This window comes from Lissotriton vulgaris, chromosome 7, assembly GCF_964263255.1.
Source record: "Lissotriton vulgaris chromosome 7, aLisVul1.2, whole genome shotgun sequence".
Lineage (NCBI taxonomy): Eukaryota > Metazoa > Chordata > Amphibia > Caudata > Salamandridae > Lissotriton > Lissotriton vulgaris.
In genome coordinates, this window is record NC_141695.1 from 1,425,270,251 (window position 1) to 1,425,290,392 (window position 20,142).

Sequence of the window (20,142 nt, forward strand, 5' to 3'; positions counted from 1 at the left end):
AAGAGCTCACAGGTAAAATGTTGCGGATTGTAGACACAAGATCTTAAATGGAACCCTGCATGGTCAGAGAACCAATGATATGCTGGTACAAAATGTCCCACGTAGGTACTTACTCAAGCCATATATTCAGTGACATGAACAAGGCCGGACAGCCTTGAGTTCGGTTGCCATGTGTTCTGATCGTTCCAAAAGCGAAAGGTATGAGGGTGGGCAAGTCTAGACCATAGAGAAAAGACATGTATGATATTTCTACATTTTAGCACAAGGATGTGTGTAGTTGTACAGTCTGTGTAGTTGTTAGTCTATCAGGATGTCTGACGTTTGTGGCGCCAGTGCCTGTGACACAAAAGCTCAGTTAATTTGCTCAGCTTTTATTATCTTCACTATTTACCTGGTTATGTGATAATAATCCACTGCTGAATTCTACATACATCCAGTGAGCAAGGTGTCTCAGATAAGGACGAAAAAGCATCCCATGAAAAAATGTTATAACAGTCAAGGAGTTCTGAGGTCTGCAAGTAATATTTGCAAACATTCTACAGAATTTTGAATTTTAACATCACATTTATATTTTCATGGGTGAACTTGCTTATTAAATCTTTGCACTGCCCTTGTTCATTTGATCATGCCATCATTGCATGAGCTCACATTAAGTACATGGCCGGCTGGTTTGTATTTTTCCTAATGATCTCCCAATCAACACAGGACATCAGCTCTTGGTTAGTGCATGATAGTGCAGGCACAGACGCGAGGTATAGCAGATGGATGTTGGGCAGTTGGATTAAGGAACTGCACAGTAACAGACACATGTGCCAGATGCAAATGCTCCCTATCGCCTGCTTGGGATACTGGTCAAAGCTGACAACCGGGTATCCTTCTTACAACCTTATTGTAGTGTCCTGTGACTGCTCATTCCTATAAGTGTGGCTGCCTGAATGATGAGAGTGAATGAAGGAGTTATGTGATGATGATGTGGTGTGTGAGGAGTGGAAGCTTGGGGATAGGGATAGTTGAGAGGAAGAAGCCCTAACTAGAGGTATTGCCCTCATATTGTGATAAGGACTTAACTTGCCAATAAAGGCAATTCTGTCATCTCCCTGCATGGCTCGTGACTCTTCTCTCAAGAATACCACTTGATCCATGCATAAGGGCTGACCTACAGCACTAAAGGTTTATGGGTGAGATGTACAAGTATGCACCTGATGTATTAAAGGCTCTGGTAATGCTCGCTCACACATGTACCTTAGCTGTGCAACTGGTTGGAAAGACGCCATTTTTACCTCCTGATGAATCCCTCCATATTCCACTGTCACTGCTCGCTAAAGAATTATGGACATGCTAAAGCTCTGGCCACCACCTTCTCCTCTGCAATTCTCCAAGTATACAGCTTGATGAATCCTGGGGACTGAGACCCATGTTCCATTTGAACCTAAAATAGAACATTTGACACTCAGACATTAAAGAACAGATCTTGACCTTTGCTCCATTTACTAAACACAGTATTCACAAACCTGTTCCTAAAATGTCCATCAGGATTGCATCTTGTTGCGATATATAAGAAAAGTAAAACATCTTTGTGCTGGTTATTTGTGATTCTACATTCAATGCAATTTGTAGGCAGAATTGCTACTCTCTTTGTTCCCATAACTCCTATTGTAACAATCTTACATTTGATTTGATTGTGATGCATGTGTCTTATCTCCAGTGCCAGGACATGGAAGACAAGGACTACACTGATACGGATGGCCTATCTGAGAAGACAACCCCAAGTCGAACACAGCGATCTCCACAGAAATCCTCAAAGAGGCTGAAGAGCGCCTTCTGCCGAGTAGTCTTGCTCGATTCTTCCGAGTATGAGTGTGAAGTGGAGGTAAGAAGCCTGGCATGTCCTTCTGCCCTTCTATTCTTCTGCCAATGTCCCTGATCAATCTTGGAGGAAGTCCTTAATCCTCTGGCACTGCTGAATTGACTGATGATCCAAACCTTAGAGAGGCTCTGTCAGATCACTCAACAATTTGTTCCAGCATGGAGGGGTCTGCTGCCAATTGTCCCATTATGTCCTGTATATTGGCAAGTGCAAATTCCAATTTCCTATCATTTGCATCTTCGAACACCTCAGCTCTATCTCACTGTACTCACAGCACTCTATGGAAAGAGGTTTGCAGAGTGGGACACTCAGATACATCTGCTCCTAAATAATTGGAATGCTCCAGGTAGAATCAACAGCGGCACACGCCTTGCCACCTAGGCAAGGTAACATGAATGCATGAAACGAAAATTTAGTACCAGTATCTCATGACTGGAATCTGCGATGCTGAAGAACCTCCCGCCAACCTTTTCATTTCACATTGATAGACGACGGGATGCAGAAACCTCATAGCAAAGAACTTGGTGCAACCATATTAAATAAGCAGCATTTTCTGGTTCAGGATCCTTATATTCTGTTCCAGGTAGAATGTAGAATAGTGCACTAGTGTAGATTTTCACAGATTCGCCCACCTTTTAACAAGAGACATAATATGAAGAATAGGCACATCAGTGCATGCTTGCACTATGGTGACATTGTCTATCCAACCAGGAAGATGTACCTCATAGGCTCGAAGTTGTGCTTCATGCACTTGAAGACCTATCTGTTAGACAAGAGCATTTATATTCATAATCGTGATGGTGACTGACATTCACTTCAGTGCATTTTAATGGTAAATACAAACTAAATATTTAGCCTCTATGTTGGGCTCTTGGCAAAGGGATTTTGTCAGGGATAATATGAGGCTGGGATTTCCCTCTGTGAAAATGAAAGGGAAGTCAAGTAATGTCCGTCACTAGATTGGTGGAATTGCAAGAGGATGGCCTTCATTGATGTCTAGTTGTCTTTTGGAAGAAATATATTTATTTACTCCAGAAGCACCTCTTTGAAAAAGCAAAGAGAGCCCAAAATATGTGATTCCAGAGATATTTTGTGTGGCAGATGATATTTTAAGGCCACTTAGTTAGCCTTCAGAGGTGCACGCTGACCCGAATAAGTACTAGAGGAAGTTTGGAAAAGCACAGTAGGTCAGTTGTTAATGCATTTTGGCCTAGAACTGGTGCAGAAGATGTTGGTTACATGTCCCATCCTGAGCTTTGGTGTTCAGGGTCACATCTCTGTCTAAGGTACTTTGAAAACAGGAAGGGATGTATCAGTAAGAATGTAATATATTCGTCTAAATAGGGGTATAAACCATGCCACAGAGTTTAATTAACGCAAATCAAAATGCATATTTTTACAATATCTGCAGATGGCAGAGTAAGGATAAACCTATTTGTCGGCAGTGTACTAAAGAGGTCCAAGCAAGAAAAATAAAATGCTTAAGCCTTTTCTAAAAAGGAAGACTCTGCAAGGTTTACCTTTGTGAGATGTTAGTGCACTATTTTTACAAATCCAAAACTCCTTCCCTAATTTGGAACTTGTGTCTTTTCTGTCTAACTCTGATATTCAGGTTATTATGCCAGTGACACACTTTTCTTCTGATTTTTCATAAGCAAGCACTTGGTTGGTTTGAATGTATGAATCCTGAGGCAGCCGTTCTATATTCTTAGCCTCATCAGCATGGGCGTATAAAGTATTTATTTCCAAGAAAATACTTTCTTGAAATATATAGAATATATTTTAAAAAACAGTCAAATAACAGAAGGTTTCCAAATTCATACATCATAAAATGGCCTAAAACCATGTACACTGGTTCAGTTTAGAAAATGCAGTGTAAACATTAAATATTAAACACACATATAACATTTAATCCATCAAACAAATAGCAACCAACCCTTTGCTAACACACAAAATGTTTAATTGAAAATAAAGTAACTTGTGCTACGCTACTTATTATGATACCATATTTCTTGAAAGTGGGACGAATAATGTTTTCACTCTCATTAAGAAAAAGTAAACAGTCTAAGAAGAGATGAATTGTTAGTTATTTATTTTAAGATCACAAGTAAAGCAGCAGTAATTAGCAAAAATTCTACCTATGAGGCCTGAAATTCTCAAACCTGTATCAAGTGTAATGCCGATTTGCAATATCGATTCTAGATTTATTTATCCGGAATTTAGTACAAGTAAGGAAAGCCCCCTTTGTCCTCGTGGCTAGAAATGAAATAAGCCACTGGCTTTTTTGAGAGCAGGTAGTTTTTATCTCTGATTTGGCTAACATCCCTTACCCTTTCACTAAGAAGACTCTTTATTTTGAAAAAAGAATCGGAATTTGGAGGCTGATTAGGATGGCACCCTATCCTACACAGGACTGCCCGACAGGCTATCAGCTGTCCCACCAGAGGCATTTGGATGCGATCCACGGTGGTCGCAATGCCTATGTTTTGCATTGCGGTGGGTGCTGCTGGCTGCAGCACACACCGCAATGCAAATAGTGGACACTTTACATATTCCTGCACTACGTGGCAAGCACCATGCGGGCTACGGGATCTCAAATTTCCTTTCCGCCTGCCTTTTCATGCCGCGTTAACCGCCATGAAAAGGCTAGAGGAAAGGGACATTGTAATCCCTAAGGCGGTGCCTTGCAGGCACCGCCACCATTGCAGGGAATGCAACAGCCTCCGCCGCACCGGCAGGCTCAAGGAGCCCAGCGGATGCGTAGCCGTCGGTCTTTCCGACCGCCAACCATCTGCCCGCCATTGTAATATGGCGGGCGGAGAACCTGGTTTCGATAGCGGTGGGCCAGCCACCGATGGGCTGTCGGTGGCGGTCCCACCGTCATCGTAATCAGCCCCTAGTTTCGTAGTTGAAAATTTCAAGTCCTGGACTGGGCAAGAAAGTTAGAGATAATGGCGTGAAAACGTATCTGGCTGAGACACTATATCGTTTATAGATATCACTGAAAGATTGTCTTTGACTTTGCTCAGTATTAGGGAGAAGAGAAATCTTAGCCCACTGGACTCCGCTAGTAAGGCCAAGGAATGTAAGCCTAACTCCAACCTTAGAGCCTGGATCCTTGAAATAACAGGGGCAGATACAAGATATAATAAGCATTGACTTTTTCGGAACTCCCAGTTAAGTCGCTGATACAGTGTAAGTGATTCAGCACCATAGAGGGCTTTGGGTATTAATTTGCCCGTGAATGCCTTTTTTTGAAAGGTTCCACTGAATAACCCCCAAAATTGGTATCAAACCTTTTAAGAGCATTAAAGGTAGAGAGTATGGAAATTCTTAGTACATGTTGATGGTTGTCCCTTTTCAAATTGTCGGCAAAGTAGAGATCAATGATTTTTGGAAGAGCTGACCTTTTTGAGGGGCGTTATTGAGAAACCAAGTAAACCTCTAGCATCTACTTCAGGTTGACGATTAAACTATTAGAATCACAGTATTTTTTAAGGGCTTGAAGTTTATGTTCTAACCCTGCTGGGGTGTTATCTTTCAAGACTAAATCATCCACATACAGAAGACAATGTATATGTATTTTCCAAACTTTAGGTAAAAAAATAGTACAGTTGGAAGAGCTGAGATAAAAAGATAAATAGTAAGGACGCTAAGACACACCTCTGTCTCTGACCATTCGCAACTGGGATTTTTTCAGATAATACTCCAAGTCTATTCAAGTCAACCTGAAGCCAATTACAGGAATGCAATTGTTGCATCATTAACAGCAAGTCCTGCGGTATGTTGCAATTCTGTAATGTATTCGATAATGCAACCCGATCAACCAGGTTGAAAGTGGCACGGAAATCTACAAAGCAACAGCATAATTTACCAACTGTTGAAATGGACCTTCTTGCCGCTGACCAAAGAGCCTTACAGTGGTCCACAGTGGAGTAATTTTGTCTTTTTCACACTGTTCTCTGGGAATAATACTATCAGCAAATGCCCAACTCTCAAGAAGTTTTAACAATTTTTGCACATACATGTTTAGAAGGATCAACCTATAATTAGCGGATTCCCCTGTAAAGCCTTTCTTGTGGATTAGCTTGATAATTGCCCCCTGCCATGAATCGGGTATCTTCCCTGTAAATGAGACCCATTTAAAACAAGCATTGGCAAAGCTAATAGGTCTTGCCTAAACAAGAGCTTTTGGCTTTGGCAATGTGTTTTTGTCATGTTGTACACCGGTGTGGCTGCTGTTCAGCATGGTTAAAAGTTAGTGGCATCAAGTGTCCTAGAGTGAAGTGGGGGGAGTAGAGTGTCGTAGACTGGATTTGTTGGAGTAGAGGTATTAGATGCGCCAGAGGTAAGCCCGTTTGCGCCCATTCGCGCTCGGTCGGGCTCAGGGACCAGAACCTCTGACCGATCATCTAGCGGCCTACAGACTTACTCCCGCTCGACTCTCCTTGCACTTAATAGTGTCCTGCCATCCTCTTGCACTCATTCTGTGAACCTAGCGACGTGTCGCCCCTTCTGTCAACACTGCCCTTTTATAACTACGGAAGTGGATATTAATACAACAAAAGCAGAAGGTGTCTTGAAAATGGCCTTAGTCAATTGCCGCACACTTTCTAAACACGCAATTGAAATATCCTTATTAATCCAAGATCTCGGGCTCGATATTCTTTTTTTAACTGAAACGTGGCTGGGATCCACGTCTGGCCCAGATATCGTCCAGGCCCTTCCTCCGGGATATCTGATCCAACACAGGGACAGAGAACTCAAGGTTGGAGGAGGGATAGCCATACTATATAGGGAACACCTAATCTGTCGTATGACCGACAGCTCCATCCCTGACTGTGAAAGTGCACAATTTTCTATCACAGTATCCCCAGAAGTGTCATTCTCGGGACTTTTAATCTACCGTCCACCTGGCTCAATTGGACAATTTCTGGAAGGAACTATCGAAACCACTATAGAGTTAGCCAGCAGGGTCTTGAATTTCATAGTACTGGGAGACTTGAATCTTCACTTCAATAATCCCTCAGATACTATCGCTACAGAACTAACTAAGGACTTAGCGGCATGTGAACTGAATCTGATAGTCTCACACCCCACCCACTCTAAAGGGAACCTTCTAGACCCTATATTCTCAAACATTGTGGATTTAATATCAACCGAGCCATACCCCATTCCTTGGACAGATCACATGGTCATTCCTTTCATATGGAATACGCCCACACCCGGCCTAGCAAAACTGCCTAGTAAAACTTTGGGCAGACGGTGGACGAAATTAGAAGCGAATGACTGGGTAGAGGCATTGAAAACAAGTGAACCCCAGGCCAATCAGGACATTGATAGGGCAAATATGGACTTCAACCAATGGATCGAACTATCATTGGACAGTGTGCTCCCAAAAAAATATATCTCCAAAAAGAAAGGCCCCACTAAACAACCCTGGTTTACTTCAGAATTAAGGTCCCTGAAACAAGAATGTAAACGGCTGGAGAGGCAGTGGCGAAAACACTTTGAGGAAGAGAAAAAAATCAAATATAGACTCACCTTAAAGAAATATAAATCTGCTCTTAACGCGGCCAAATCCATCTTCTATGCAGAAAAAATTGAGGTCTCCGCCAACGCCCCAAGAGAGATGTTTAAGATAGCTAAATCTCTGTTAAAAGTCCCCGATCCGTCATCATCACCACCCTGTACGGAGGAAGCTGACGCTCACTGCAATAATCTGGCAAATTTTTTTGCTGAAAAAATTCAAAAGATCCTCCTCTCCCTTCCTCCCCTACCTTTGGAAGAACTAATCCCTCCTTTGGCAGACAACACTGATAGTATTTCGCCTTGCCTCCCCTTCTTTTCTCCCCTCAGTAAAGAGCTCTTACCCTCGCTCTTCAACTCTATAAAAAGCGGCTCCCCGCTAGACCCTGCCCCTATGAACATCTTAAACCTAGCCCTGCCCAATATCAGTACATACATCACTCACTTAGTTAACACTTCACTTGAATCTGGGAAGGTACCTCAAGACTGGAAACTGGCCATGGTCAGGGCCTTGTTAAAAAAGCCACATCTCGACCCCCAAGACTTTTCCAACTACCGTCCCATTTCCCTGCTCCCTGGCATTAGTAAACTTGCCGAGAAATGGGTAAACAAACAACTAGCATCCTTTCTGGAGACCCACAATCTGCTTCATCCAACCCAAACCGGGTTCCGGAGAGGACAGGGAACGGAGACGGCACTGTTGAGGGTGGTAGAGGATTCCAGGAGGATTCTGGACGCAGGTGGCAGCGCGGCCATTATCCTCCTGGACCTCAGCGCCGCCTTCGACACAGTGAATCACCGTGTCCTCCTGTCTCGTCTCAGAGGGATCGGTGTCAAAGGCAGGGCACTTATGTGGCTGGAGTCCTTTCTTGGCGACAGATTCTTCAAGGTCTTTTCAGGAGACAGCTGCTCTCCACCAATACCATTACAGTGTGGGGTGCCACAGGGCTCCTCCCTTAGCCCCACACTGTTTAATGTTTATATGGCGCCCCTGGCAGAAGTAGTAGCTCCCTTTGGAATCCAAATAGTAAGCTATGCTGACGACACCCAGCTAGTTGTTTCTCTTAATCAGGTGGAGTCCCCCCCTCCAATCTCTGTTGTTTCCTGGAGGCGGTAGCAAAATGGATGGACTTGTCCCACCTCAAACTGAATGGAGGAAAAACTGAGCTGATGCTTCTAGGGAAAAAGGCCATATTTAACAACTCGACACACTGGCCCTCCTGCATGGGTCCTGGACCCACCCCAAAGACCGAGATAAAGAGTCTCGGGTTTTGGTTGGACGCAGAGTTGTCATTTAAGATCCAGGCAAGGAAGACAGTAGCCACCTGCTTCGGATTGCTGAAAACAATTCGAAAAATCCTTCCTCAGCTACCCGAAACAGCTAAGAAAACCATAGTCCAGTCCCATGTTTTATCTAGGCTGGACTATGGAAACGCGCTCTATCTTGGAGCCCCTGTTTCGGTTATCCGGCAACTTCAGGTTGCCCAGAATTCCGCAGCACGGCTACTCACGGGCACTAGCCATCGTACATCAGCCAGGCCCGCGCTCTGCACCTTGCACTGGCTCCCCATGAAGGAGCGAATCCACTTCAAGACACTCTGCACAGTCCATAAAACACTCTACGGAAGAGGCCCCCCCATTCTAGATGACATGATCAGGCCATACAAACCCACTAGGAACCTTCGTTCAAACCAACAAAACCTTCTGATAACTCCCAGGATTAGCAGGGCCCATACAGGGAGCCGTCTGTTCTCGCATAACGCGGCTGGGTTGTGGAATGCTCTTCCTCCACCTCTTCGTCAAGAGCCTAACCTACTCGCCTTCCGGAAAAAGTTAAAAACCTTCCTGTTCCCAAAAGCTAGATAATACAGACCTGCATCTTTAATCCATCTCCTTCTGGTTAGTCCTAAGCGCTGGGATGCTCCCGAGTGGCCATGCGCTATAGAAGAGCCTTTTAATAATAATAATAATAATAATAATAATAATAATAAAAGAGTATCGTAGAGGGGAGTAGAGTTCAGTGGTTCAGTGGCAGAGAGTGTTGTAGAGTGTTGTGTCATAGAGTGCAGTGTTGAAGAGTGGAGTGGAGTGGCGTATAGTGGAATGAAGTGGGGTGGCGTGGAATAGGGTGAACTGAGTTGGAGTGGATTGAGGTAGTCAGTGCATTAGATTAGCAGAGACTATGGTGGATTTGATTGGGGTGAATTTGGTTGGATTGAGTGGGGTATGGTGGATTAGAGTGGGTGGACTGGATGGGGGTTGGGTTGGATTGGAATTTGGAGATTGGATTTGTCTGGATTGGGGTAGATTGGATTGGGTTTGGGTGAATTGGATATGAGTGGTGTGGATTGTATTGTAGTGGATTAGATTGTGGTGAGGTGGATTGGTTTGGAGTTTGGTGGATTAGAGTGGGGCGGATTGGAGTGGGACGCACTGTTTTGGGTTGGAATGGGGTAGACTGGAGTGGGGCGAATTGCTTTGGATTAAAGCTGATTGGAGTGGGGCAGATTGTTTTGGATTGGAGGGGCTGATTGGAAAGGGGTGCATTGTTTTGGATTGGAGCACATTGGTTTGGAGCACATTGGTTTGGATTGCAGTGGGGCAGATTGTTTTGGATTGAAGTTGTGTAGATGGGAGTGGGGCACATTGTTTTGGATTGGAGTGAGGCACATTGTTTTGGATTTGAGTGGGGCAGATTGTTTTGGCTTGTGTGGGGCAAATTGTTTTGGATTGGAGTGGGACAAATTGTTGTGGGAAGATTGTTTTGGATTGGAGTCGGGTGGTTTGGGGAGGTAGTGGTGTGGATTGCTGAGGTAGTGGGGTGGTTTGGATTGGAGCGAAATGGTTTTAATTGGAGTGTTGTAGATTGGATTGGGGTGGATTAGGGTGGATTGGATTGTTGTGAGGTTGGTTGGAGTGGAGTGGAGTGGATTGTGGTGGGGTGAATTGGGATGGAGTGGATGGATTAGAATGGAGTGGTGCGTATTCCTGTGGGGCAAATTGGATTGAGCAGATTGTTTTGTATTGGAGTGGGGCAGATTATTTTGGGTAGAGAGGGGCAGATTGTTTTGTATTGGAGTGGCACAGCCTGTTTTGTATTGGAGTGGGGCAGATTGTTTTGGATTGGAGTGAGGCAGATTGGAGTGCAACAGCCTATTTTGAATCGGATTTAGGCAGATTGAAGTGGAGCAGATTGTTTTTGTTTGGAGTGGGGCTAATTGTTTTGGATTAGAGCAGGGCAGATGGGTTTTGATTGGAGTGGGGCAGATTGTTTTGGATCGGAGTGGGGCAGATCGAAGTGCACAAGAATGGAGTGGGGCAGGAAGTTTGGGATTGGAGTGGGGCAGAATGTGTTGGATTGGAGTGGGGCATATTGGAGTAGAGTGGTTTGGGAGGATTGAAGTGTGGTGGATTGAAGTGGATTAGATTCAGTGAGTGGTTTGGATTGTATTGGTCTGGGCTGGATTGGATTGTGAGGGACGGATTGATGTGGAGTGAGAGGGCATGGCGTGGCATGGATTGAGTGATGTGGATTGAATTGTGGGTCTACAGCATGATTATGTGCTAAATCATCATTTCAGAAATTACACTAGAAAGAAACAATGTTGCTTTGCAATAAGATAATCCTCATCTTTTGAGAACAACACCCACAAGAAAAAAAACAAAAGAAAACATGAGTGCTAAGTGAGAAAAGAAAACTTGTCACAGTAAAAGAAACTTAACTATAGAAAATAAATCTTTACTTTTTTGTTTGTCCTGGTGGACCCTTTTTGTTTATTTTTTTGTAACTCTTTAGGAGGACCCATCTACTTCGATTTGGTATTGACCTGCATTTTTCACTAAATATGCTTTCACACATTTTGTAATTTTTTTATTTACTACTCCATCATGGGCATTTGTCATATTGGATAAGTAAATCAAAATATATAAAATTGCCACCACTTCATAGTGTATGTGCATACATAAATCATCACCATGGGGCCAAAAGTCAAAATGGCAGACATGTCAAGACATATGCACGTGCATGTGGTGATGCATGCCCTTACATGTGTCATCAAGCTGGGGCTGGCTTTGGCCTGTTTAGGTCTCGGCCTGCCAATGCGCTTGCACATTGCTGGCTTAGATTAAAGTAATTGGGCAAAAGAACAGTCTACCAACAGCGGATTTGGCACAGTTCATGTGACTTATGCGCGTGCACAAACCAGCCACATCACAAACAACCATTTGTCTGCGCCTCCCGCCTCCCGTCACACTTCAAAGCTGCCGCTCCCTGCCCCCCGCATCAGACTTCAAAGCAATGCGCTCCCGCCCGCCCCCCCTCTGCAATGCCAAGAGCTTTCCCAATGCGCGCCACTCTCTCTCTGTTGCCACACGCATTAGTAGGCAGCCTACCCCCCTCCATCTCCATATGGTCGCTGCCTCGCACTCTCATTCACCTATTTCCTCTACCGCCGTCACTACATTTTGCCCCTCACTGCTTTTCTACTCCTCCTTTTCTGTCACCCTACTCTGAGCTCTACCATTCATTCCTTTCTTAGCTTGTTTCATCTCCTCCCTTCTTTTCTACTTCCCCCGCCCCTCCTATTTTCTTACCGTCGCTAGTTGCACTCTCTCCTCTCCACTGCTAGTAATACCCATTGCCAGCTGGATCTGCCCCGCCCTGTCCCTTTACCCCCCACCTCGACAGCTGCAATTCATGCTCCCAGTTCCGTCTGCACCTGCTACGTCACCTCTCCCCCCCGGTGCAGGCGATGCAACCCCTCCCCCGTTCGCTGCCTTTTGCTCTCTGTAATGGCCCAAGGTGGCCAGTTGTGCCCCCTCCTCCGTTGCTATAGGAATAGCCCCCTCTTTGCTCTATTCGCCCCTCCCCAATGCTGTCTGTGCTCTGATGCTAATGTCCGAGGAAGAACATTATGTTCTTCTGCTCTCCTCACATGTCCTAAAAGCAGAGCCCAGTGTTCAGGAGCAACGTGCCCTCCCTGCCTCCCCTAACCCTGCCCTCCTCCCCATTCCTGCTTCCCGTCTTGCTGCACAAGCTTCTATGTGGACATGACAAGCATTGCCACATAAAATCCATAGGATTCCATCAATGGGTACATTAGTGCCGAAGAATATTTACATTAATCTGCACCCTCCCCCTTGTCAGGCCACTTGGACTGCTAATAATAGGCTTTGTCCTCTTTCTCTTGCTACTCTTCCCTCCACCCTTGACTCCAACCTGGGCTCCTCCATCTCTGCCATCCAGCGCTCCCATTCTGCAGCCCCCAGCCCCATCCACCCCTTCCATCCCACCGACTCAGCCTTTTTACCTCACAGCCTTTTCGAAACCCACTACTCCATTTCCTGTACCTCCTTTATATTGCCCAGTTACTTTCTATCTCCCACGTGGCCTTGGCCTTTCCTCCACCCATACATCCTCTACTTCCCATGCCTACATCGTTTGATGGCCTAGTGCAGGGGTCTCCAAACTGGTCCTGGAGGGCCGGATCCATGCCAGATTTTTTGGATATCCCCATTGAGATACATGTAGTAATTTTAAAAATCTGGCATGGATCCGGCCCCCCAGGACCAGTTTGGAGACCCCTGGCCTAGTGAATTCTATCCCTTGCCCTTCCCCGTCTGTTGATCCATTCCTACTGCTCTTTTATTTCCTGTATTTCCACTCTCCGCTCCTCAGGGGGCCAGCACCACCAGTCCATGCTGTATGAGCTCCAGATTTACTGACCATGACATCTTGACTTTGATTTTTTGTTGCTACTTTCAAAAGAATGAAAGATTTTTGCCAGTTGCCAACACGAGTAGCAACTGCTCCCCAAGTTCCCATGAGTTCATTTATCACCCTGGGCTATCTGCATCTGAGTATTTAATTGCTGACGATTGATTCTTGGTGATAAATCACTTTATATCGAGGAGGTAGTAGCGAGCTCTTCTACGTAAATGAGGGCATGATATCGTCAGCTGGTAGGCATTGGTGTGAATCGCATAACTGTGCAACAATAAATAGCCTGCCGGATGTGCTCACTGCACAAACAGCCCGTTGTTTCTGGCAATGCCAGTTGTCTATTAATGTCAAGAGGAATACAATTGTAATAGTATGCGAGAAAGGCATACTCAGTCTCGGATGTAGGAGTCGTGTATACTTCTTTCATCCGCTCTCGTAGCAATCCTTCATACCATCCCGAGCTCCTGCTGTACATTAGGTGCAATAATTCGCTACGGATGTTAAACGTGAGGGGGGGGGTGGAGGGGGGGTGCGCAGCCGCGCTTTTGAATCTGCAGCTCTTATCAATCCATAGTGGTACGTCCGGATCAGCGTCTGGAGTCTGGGAGTAATTCCCCTCAAGAGCAGTCAAACAATGTGAACGACCAGAACACTGGCAGCTCTTGCTTGCAGCATGTGTTGTTTTTGTGGGGGGTTTTTGGGTTGAGCTCGAAATGTGTTCTTCTATCCAAAATGTACACAAAGATACATTTCACAGAAAAATATAATGCTAAATGTCCATTTTGCATATTGTACAATTGCCTGTAATGTTTGCCAAATTTCACTTAATTATGCAAAAGCAAATTTTGCACAACCCTTTGTGATACGCCATTTCCTGGACCCCTACACACACGTGCTTCCTCCACCCTCTCTCTCTTCCTCCACCCTCTCTCTCTACCTCTCTTCCTCCACCCTCTCTCTCTCTCTACCTCTCTCTACCCCTCTCTCTACTTCTCTCTCTACACCCCTCTTTCTATGCCTCTCTCTCTACACCTCTCTCTACCCACCTCTCTCTACTCTCTCTACCCACCTCTCTCTCTATACACCTCTCTCTACACACCTCTCTCTACACACCTCTCTCTACACACCTCTCTTACACACTCTCGTACACACTCTCTCTCTTACACACACTCTCTCTCTCACACACTCTCTCACTACCTCTCTCTCTCTCTCACTACCTCACTCTCTCTCCCTACCTCACTACCTCTGTCAGGCTTCGGTCCAGGACTCTTCAGGATTACACCGATGATGTTATGGGCTCCATCTCATGACGGCCCCAAAGTCTGAAGTAGTTTACACAGACTATTGGGATAGTCACACGAGGGAGAAATAAGAAAACAGAAAGATAGAAAGCCGGGAAGGAAAGGAAGGGAACAGCGGGGAGGGAGATCTGTAACGACAAGTAACAGATATTCAAACACAATGTTGTTTTGTGATTACGTAACCAAATTCACATTCCTTCCATCATGATGTAGCTACCCTACTCTCTGCCTACCTGCAAAGAAAAATACGATGGCTTTATTTAGGAGAGTTCTAGGAATGGAACAAGGAATTTGGATAACTGGAAGAAAGGAGAAAACAAGAATTGTGTGTTTTAACATTGGTAAGACATTCTGAACGCTGAGAATAGGATTCTAATCATCTTAGGAAACACACCTGGGAATCTTGTCTTATTGCTCACTGACAGTTCCTCCGTTCTTTCTCTCCTATAAAATATAAACAGGAATACAACTTGAAATAATATGTGCAGCATCGACAGTTAATAATTCTTAACCTTGAGACTGTTGATAGTAGTCATTGGTTTCTCATCTCTCCGGAATGAAAACACAGGGTGCAGAATATAAAGGTCTTTGCCTCAAAACCAAGGGCAAAGTACAGCCACTAATGTTCGCAGCTATGACTCAATGCACCCCAAACGCTTAGTCTCTGCGAAGAATGAACCGTACACCAGCTTATGACTCTTAACCTCAGAGCCCGCGGTACTTGGAAAAGAATCCCCAATCACGGGAAATGCCCAAAACAAAGTCAATAACTAGGGAAGAAATAATCCCCTTTGCTGGTTTTATAACAAAGTCTGATTCTCCTTGAAAACCAATATTGGGTCACGCTCCAACTCCGAAAATCGCACTTTAAACACCCCAAGCGGGAAGACAAAGAATCCTGCTTCTTCGTCAATCCCGTAAGACAAATACAGGAACCAAGTCAGGGAGAACACGGAACAGCCTTACCGGACTTCTTTGAGACACTCCAAACACACGAAGAATTATCGGCAGCGTTCTGTAATCCTTGACTCCCTTTACTTCCTGAATGACGTCACCACGTGCAGGACGCCTGACGCTCCGTCTCTCCCGTGCTGAGCATGCCGGGAGAGGTAGTTTCGGTCTCCCGACCGGCTCTGATACCTAAAAGAAGAACAGTTCGAGGCTGGCCATGTGACCTCGGTGACGGCCGTCACTAAGCAAACATGTGAAACATGACAACCTCACTCTCTCTACATCACTCACACACTCTCTCTCTTACACACTCTCTCTTACACACTCTCTCTCTTACACACTCTCTTACACACTCTCTCTCACACACACGCTCTCTCTCTCACACATACACTCTCTCTTTCACAAACACACTCTCTCTCACACACACTCTCTCACACTCACACTCTCTCTCACACACTCTCTCATCACACTCTCTCTCTCACACTCGCTCACACCCTCTCACACACACACTCTCTCTCTCACAGACACACTGTCTCTCTCACACACACACTCTCTCTCACACACACACTCTCTCACACACACACTCTCTCTCTCTCACACACACACACACTCTCTCTCTCACACATGCACTCTCTCTCACACACGCACTCTCTCTCACACACAGTACAGCCTTCTACCGCCACCACTCTACCACTCTCTCCACCAACACTCTACCACTCTATCCGCCACCACTCTATGCGCCACCACCCTATCCACCACCCTATCCACCACTCTATGCACCACCATTCTAGCGCCCACACTCTAGCACCCACACCCTAGCGCCCACACTCTAGCGCCCACACTCTAGCGCCCACACTCTAGCGCCCACACTTAAGCGCCCACACTCTAGCGCCACCACTCTACCCGCCCACCACTCTTCCCTCCAACTCCACCCTCAAAATCCACCATCCAAATCCACCATCCAAGTACTACTACACCCTCCAAATCTACCCTCCTACTACACCCTCTAACTCCACCATCCAACTACACCCTCCAACTCAACACTCCAAATCCACCCTCCAACTACAAATCCACCCTCCAAAAACACCATCCAACTCCAAATCCACCCTCCAACTACAACTCCAGCCTCCAAATCCACCCTCCAAATCCACCCGCAAACTACAACTACAGACTCCAACTCCACCCTCAAAATCCAACTCCACCCTACAACTCCACCATCCAACTCCAACCTCCAAATCCACCCTCAAAATCCACCCTCCAACACAACCCTCTAAATACACCCTCCAACTCCACCCTCCAACTACACCATCAAACTCCACCCTCCAAATCCACCCTCCAAATCCAACTCCACCATCCAACTCCACCATCCAACTACACCATCCAACTACACCCTCTAACTCCACCCTCCAAATCATCCCTCCAACTCCACCCTCCATCTCCACCCTCCAAATCAAAAGCCAACTCCACCCTCCAACGCAAAAGCCAACTCCACCCTCCAACTCCACCCTCCAACTCCAACCTCCAACCTCCAACTCCACCCTCCAACTCTATTCTCTTCACCTGTGCTGATCTGCTGCTCTCTTCCACCCCACCCCCTTCTTTAACTCCCTGTTCTATTCTGCTGTGCTGATCTGTTCCTCTCTTCCAACAAACTCCTTCTCTAACTTCCTGTTCTCTTCTCTTCTCCCATGCAGAACTGCTGAACTCTTCCACCCTGTCTCCTTCTCTAACTCCAGGTTCTCTTCTCTTCTCATGTGCTGATCTGCTGCTCTCTTCCAACCCGCCTCCTTCTTTAACTCCCTGTTTTCTTCTCCTATGCTAATCTGCTGTTCTCTTCCACTCGCTTCTTTCTCGAACTCCCTGTTCTATTCTCCTGTGCTGATCTGCTGCTCTCTTCCACCTACCTACTTCTCTAAATCCCTGTTCACTTCTCTACTCCAGAGCTGATCTGCAGCTCTCTTCAACCCGCCTCCTTCTCTACCTCCCTGTGTCTTCTCTCGTCCTGTTCTGCTGCTCTCTTCAACAACACCTCCTTCTTTAACTCCATTTTCTATTCGCCTGTGCTAATCTGCTGCTCTCTTCCACCCACCTCCTTCTGTAACTCCCTGTTCTCTTCTGCTGTGCTGATCTGCTGCTCTCTTCCACCCACCTCCTTCTCTAACTCCCTGTTCTCTTCTGCTGTGCTAATCTACTGCTCTCTTCCACCCACCTCCTACTCTAACTCCCTGTTCTCTTCTTTTAGCCCTCTGCTGACCTGCTGCTCTCTTCCACCCCGCCTCCTTTTTTAACTCCCTGTTGTCTTATGCTGATCTGCTGCTCTCTTCCACATCGCATCCTTTTCTAACTCACTGTTCTCTTCTCATGTGCTAATCTGCTGCTCTCTTCCACCCCACCTCCTTCTTTAACTCCCCGTTCTCTTCTGCTGTGCTGATCTGCTCCTCTCTTCCACCCACCTCCTTCTCTAACTCCCTGTTCTCTTCTCTTCTCCTGTGCTGATCTGCTGCTCTCTTCCACTCTGCCTCCTTCTCTAACTCACTGTTCTCTTCTCCTGTGCTAATTCGCTGCTCTCTTCCACCCCGGCTCTTTCTTTAACTCACTGTTTTCTTCTCCTGTGCTAAACTGCGGTTCTCTTCCACCCGCCTCTTTCTCTAACTCCCTGTTCTCTTCTCCTGTGCCAATCTGCTGTTCTCTTCCACCCTGCATCCTTTTTAACTCTCTGTTCTCTTCTCCTGTGCTAATCTGCTGTTCTCTAAAACCACCTCCTTCTTTAACTCCCTGTTCATTTCTCCTGTGCTGATCTGCTGTTCTCTTCCACCCCCCTCCTTCTTTAACTCCATGCTCTCTTCTCCTGTGCTGATCTGCTGCTCTCTTCCACCCGCTTCCTTATTTAACTCCATTTTATCTTCGCCTGAGCTGATCTGCTGCTCTCAAATACCCGTCTCCTTCTTTAACTCTGTTATTTTCTCCTGTGCTAATCTGCTGTTCTCTTCCAACCGCCTCCTTCTTAAACTCCCTGTTCTCTGCTCTTCTCCTGTGCTGATCTGCTGCTCTCTTCCCTTTTCCTGTGCTGATCTGCCGCTCTCTGCCACCCCCTCCTTTTTATCTCCCTGTTCTGTTCTACCATTCTGATCTGCTGCTCTCTTCCACCCTGCCCCTTCTCCAAAACCCTGTTCTCTTCTCCCGTGCTGATCTGCTGTTCCCTTTAACCGCCTACTTCTCTAACTCCCTGTTCTCTTCTCCTATGCTGATCTGCTGATCTCTTCAACACGCATCCTTCTGTAACCGCACACACACATACATACAACCACGCACACACACACATAGTACACACATACAACCACACGCACACAACCACACACATCTATCGCCATCACTCTATCTATCTATCTATCTATCTATCTATCTATCTATCTATCTATCTATCTATCTATCTATCTATCTATCTATCTATCTATCTATCTATCTATCTATCTATCTATCTATCTATCTATCTATCTATCTATCCATCCATCTATCTATCTATCTATCTATCTATCTATCTATCTATCTATCTATCTATCTATCTATCTATCTATCTATCTATCTATCTATCTATCTATCACCCTCACTGTATCTATCTATCGCCCCCACTCTATCTATCGCCCTCACTCTATCTATCGCCCTCACTCTATCTATCGCCCTCACTCTATCTATCGCCCTCACTCTATCTATCACCCTATCGCCCTCACTCTATCTATCGCCCTCATTCTATCTATCGCCCTCACTCTATAGATCTATCGCCCTCACTCTATGGATCTATCGCCCTCACTCTATAGATCCCTTTAACGCCTACTTCTCTAACTCCCTGTTCTCTTCTCCTGTGCTGATCTGCTGATCTCTTCAACACGCATCCTTCTTTAACTCCCTGTTCTCTAATAATATGCTGATCTGCTGCTCTCTTCCACATACATCCTTCTGTAACCGCACACACACATACATACAACCAAGCACACACACACATACAACACACATACAACCACACACACACAACCACACACATCTATCGCCCTCACTCTATCTATCTATCACCCCCACTCTATCTATCGCCCTCACTCTATCTATCGCCCTCACTCTATCTATCACCCTATCGCCCTCACTCTATCTATCGCCCTCACTCTATAGATCTATCGCCCTCACTCTATGGATCTATCGCCCTCACTCTATAGATCTATCGCCCTCACTCTATCTATCTATCGGCCTCACTCTATCTATCTCTCGCCCTCACTCTATCTATCTTTCCCCCTCCCTCTAGGTATCTATCGCCCTCACTCTATCTATCTATTGCACAACAACAGCATCACTCAGGGGAATCACAGCATCACTCAGGGGCACCACAACATCACTATGCGCTACCATAGCATCACTGAACGACACAGCATCACTTGTCGCCACCACACCATCACTCAGCGCCACCACAGTATCAATCTGTGCAAACATTCAACAACAACTGGTTCAAATATGTTCTCTCAATGTTTCAAGCTTTATTACAAATGTCACAAAAAATGTTGATATTTCCCTTCTGTTCTTATATTTTAGTCACAATAAAATACACTGAACATAATCTTCACAAAAGTTAATTACAAAAGTTTAAGCTATTGCCATTATAAAGTACAATAACTTGTATTTAAGTTTTTTTTAAACCATTGTTATTTGTAAAATCAATACTTCTAAGTCACGTAAATACAAAACAAGTTGCATTAAAAATGCTATAGGTGTCACATTGTCAAAAAAAA

The 20,142-nt window shown here is 45.4% G+C and overlaps 1 protein-coding gene across 2 annotated transcripts in view; it reads left to right on the forward strand.

Annotated features, from left to right (window-relative positions):
- LOC147705755 (band 4.1-like protein 1) overlaps positions 1 to 20,142 on the forward strand; it is a 644,658-nt gene that overhangs the window by 344,708 nt on the left and 279,808 nt on the right. For both annotated transcript variants that reach the window (XM_086932199.1, XM_086932200.1), the window contains exon 4: positions 1,706 to 1,870. In XM_086932199.1, the coding sequence (XP_086788325.1) occupies positions 1,706 to 1,870 (165 nt within the window). The remainder of the gene's footprint in view (positions 1 to 1,705; positions 1,871 to 20,142) is intronic.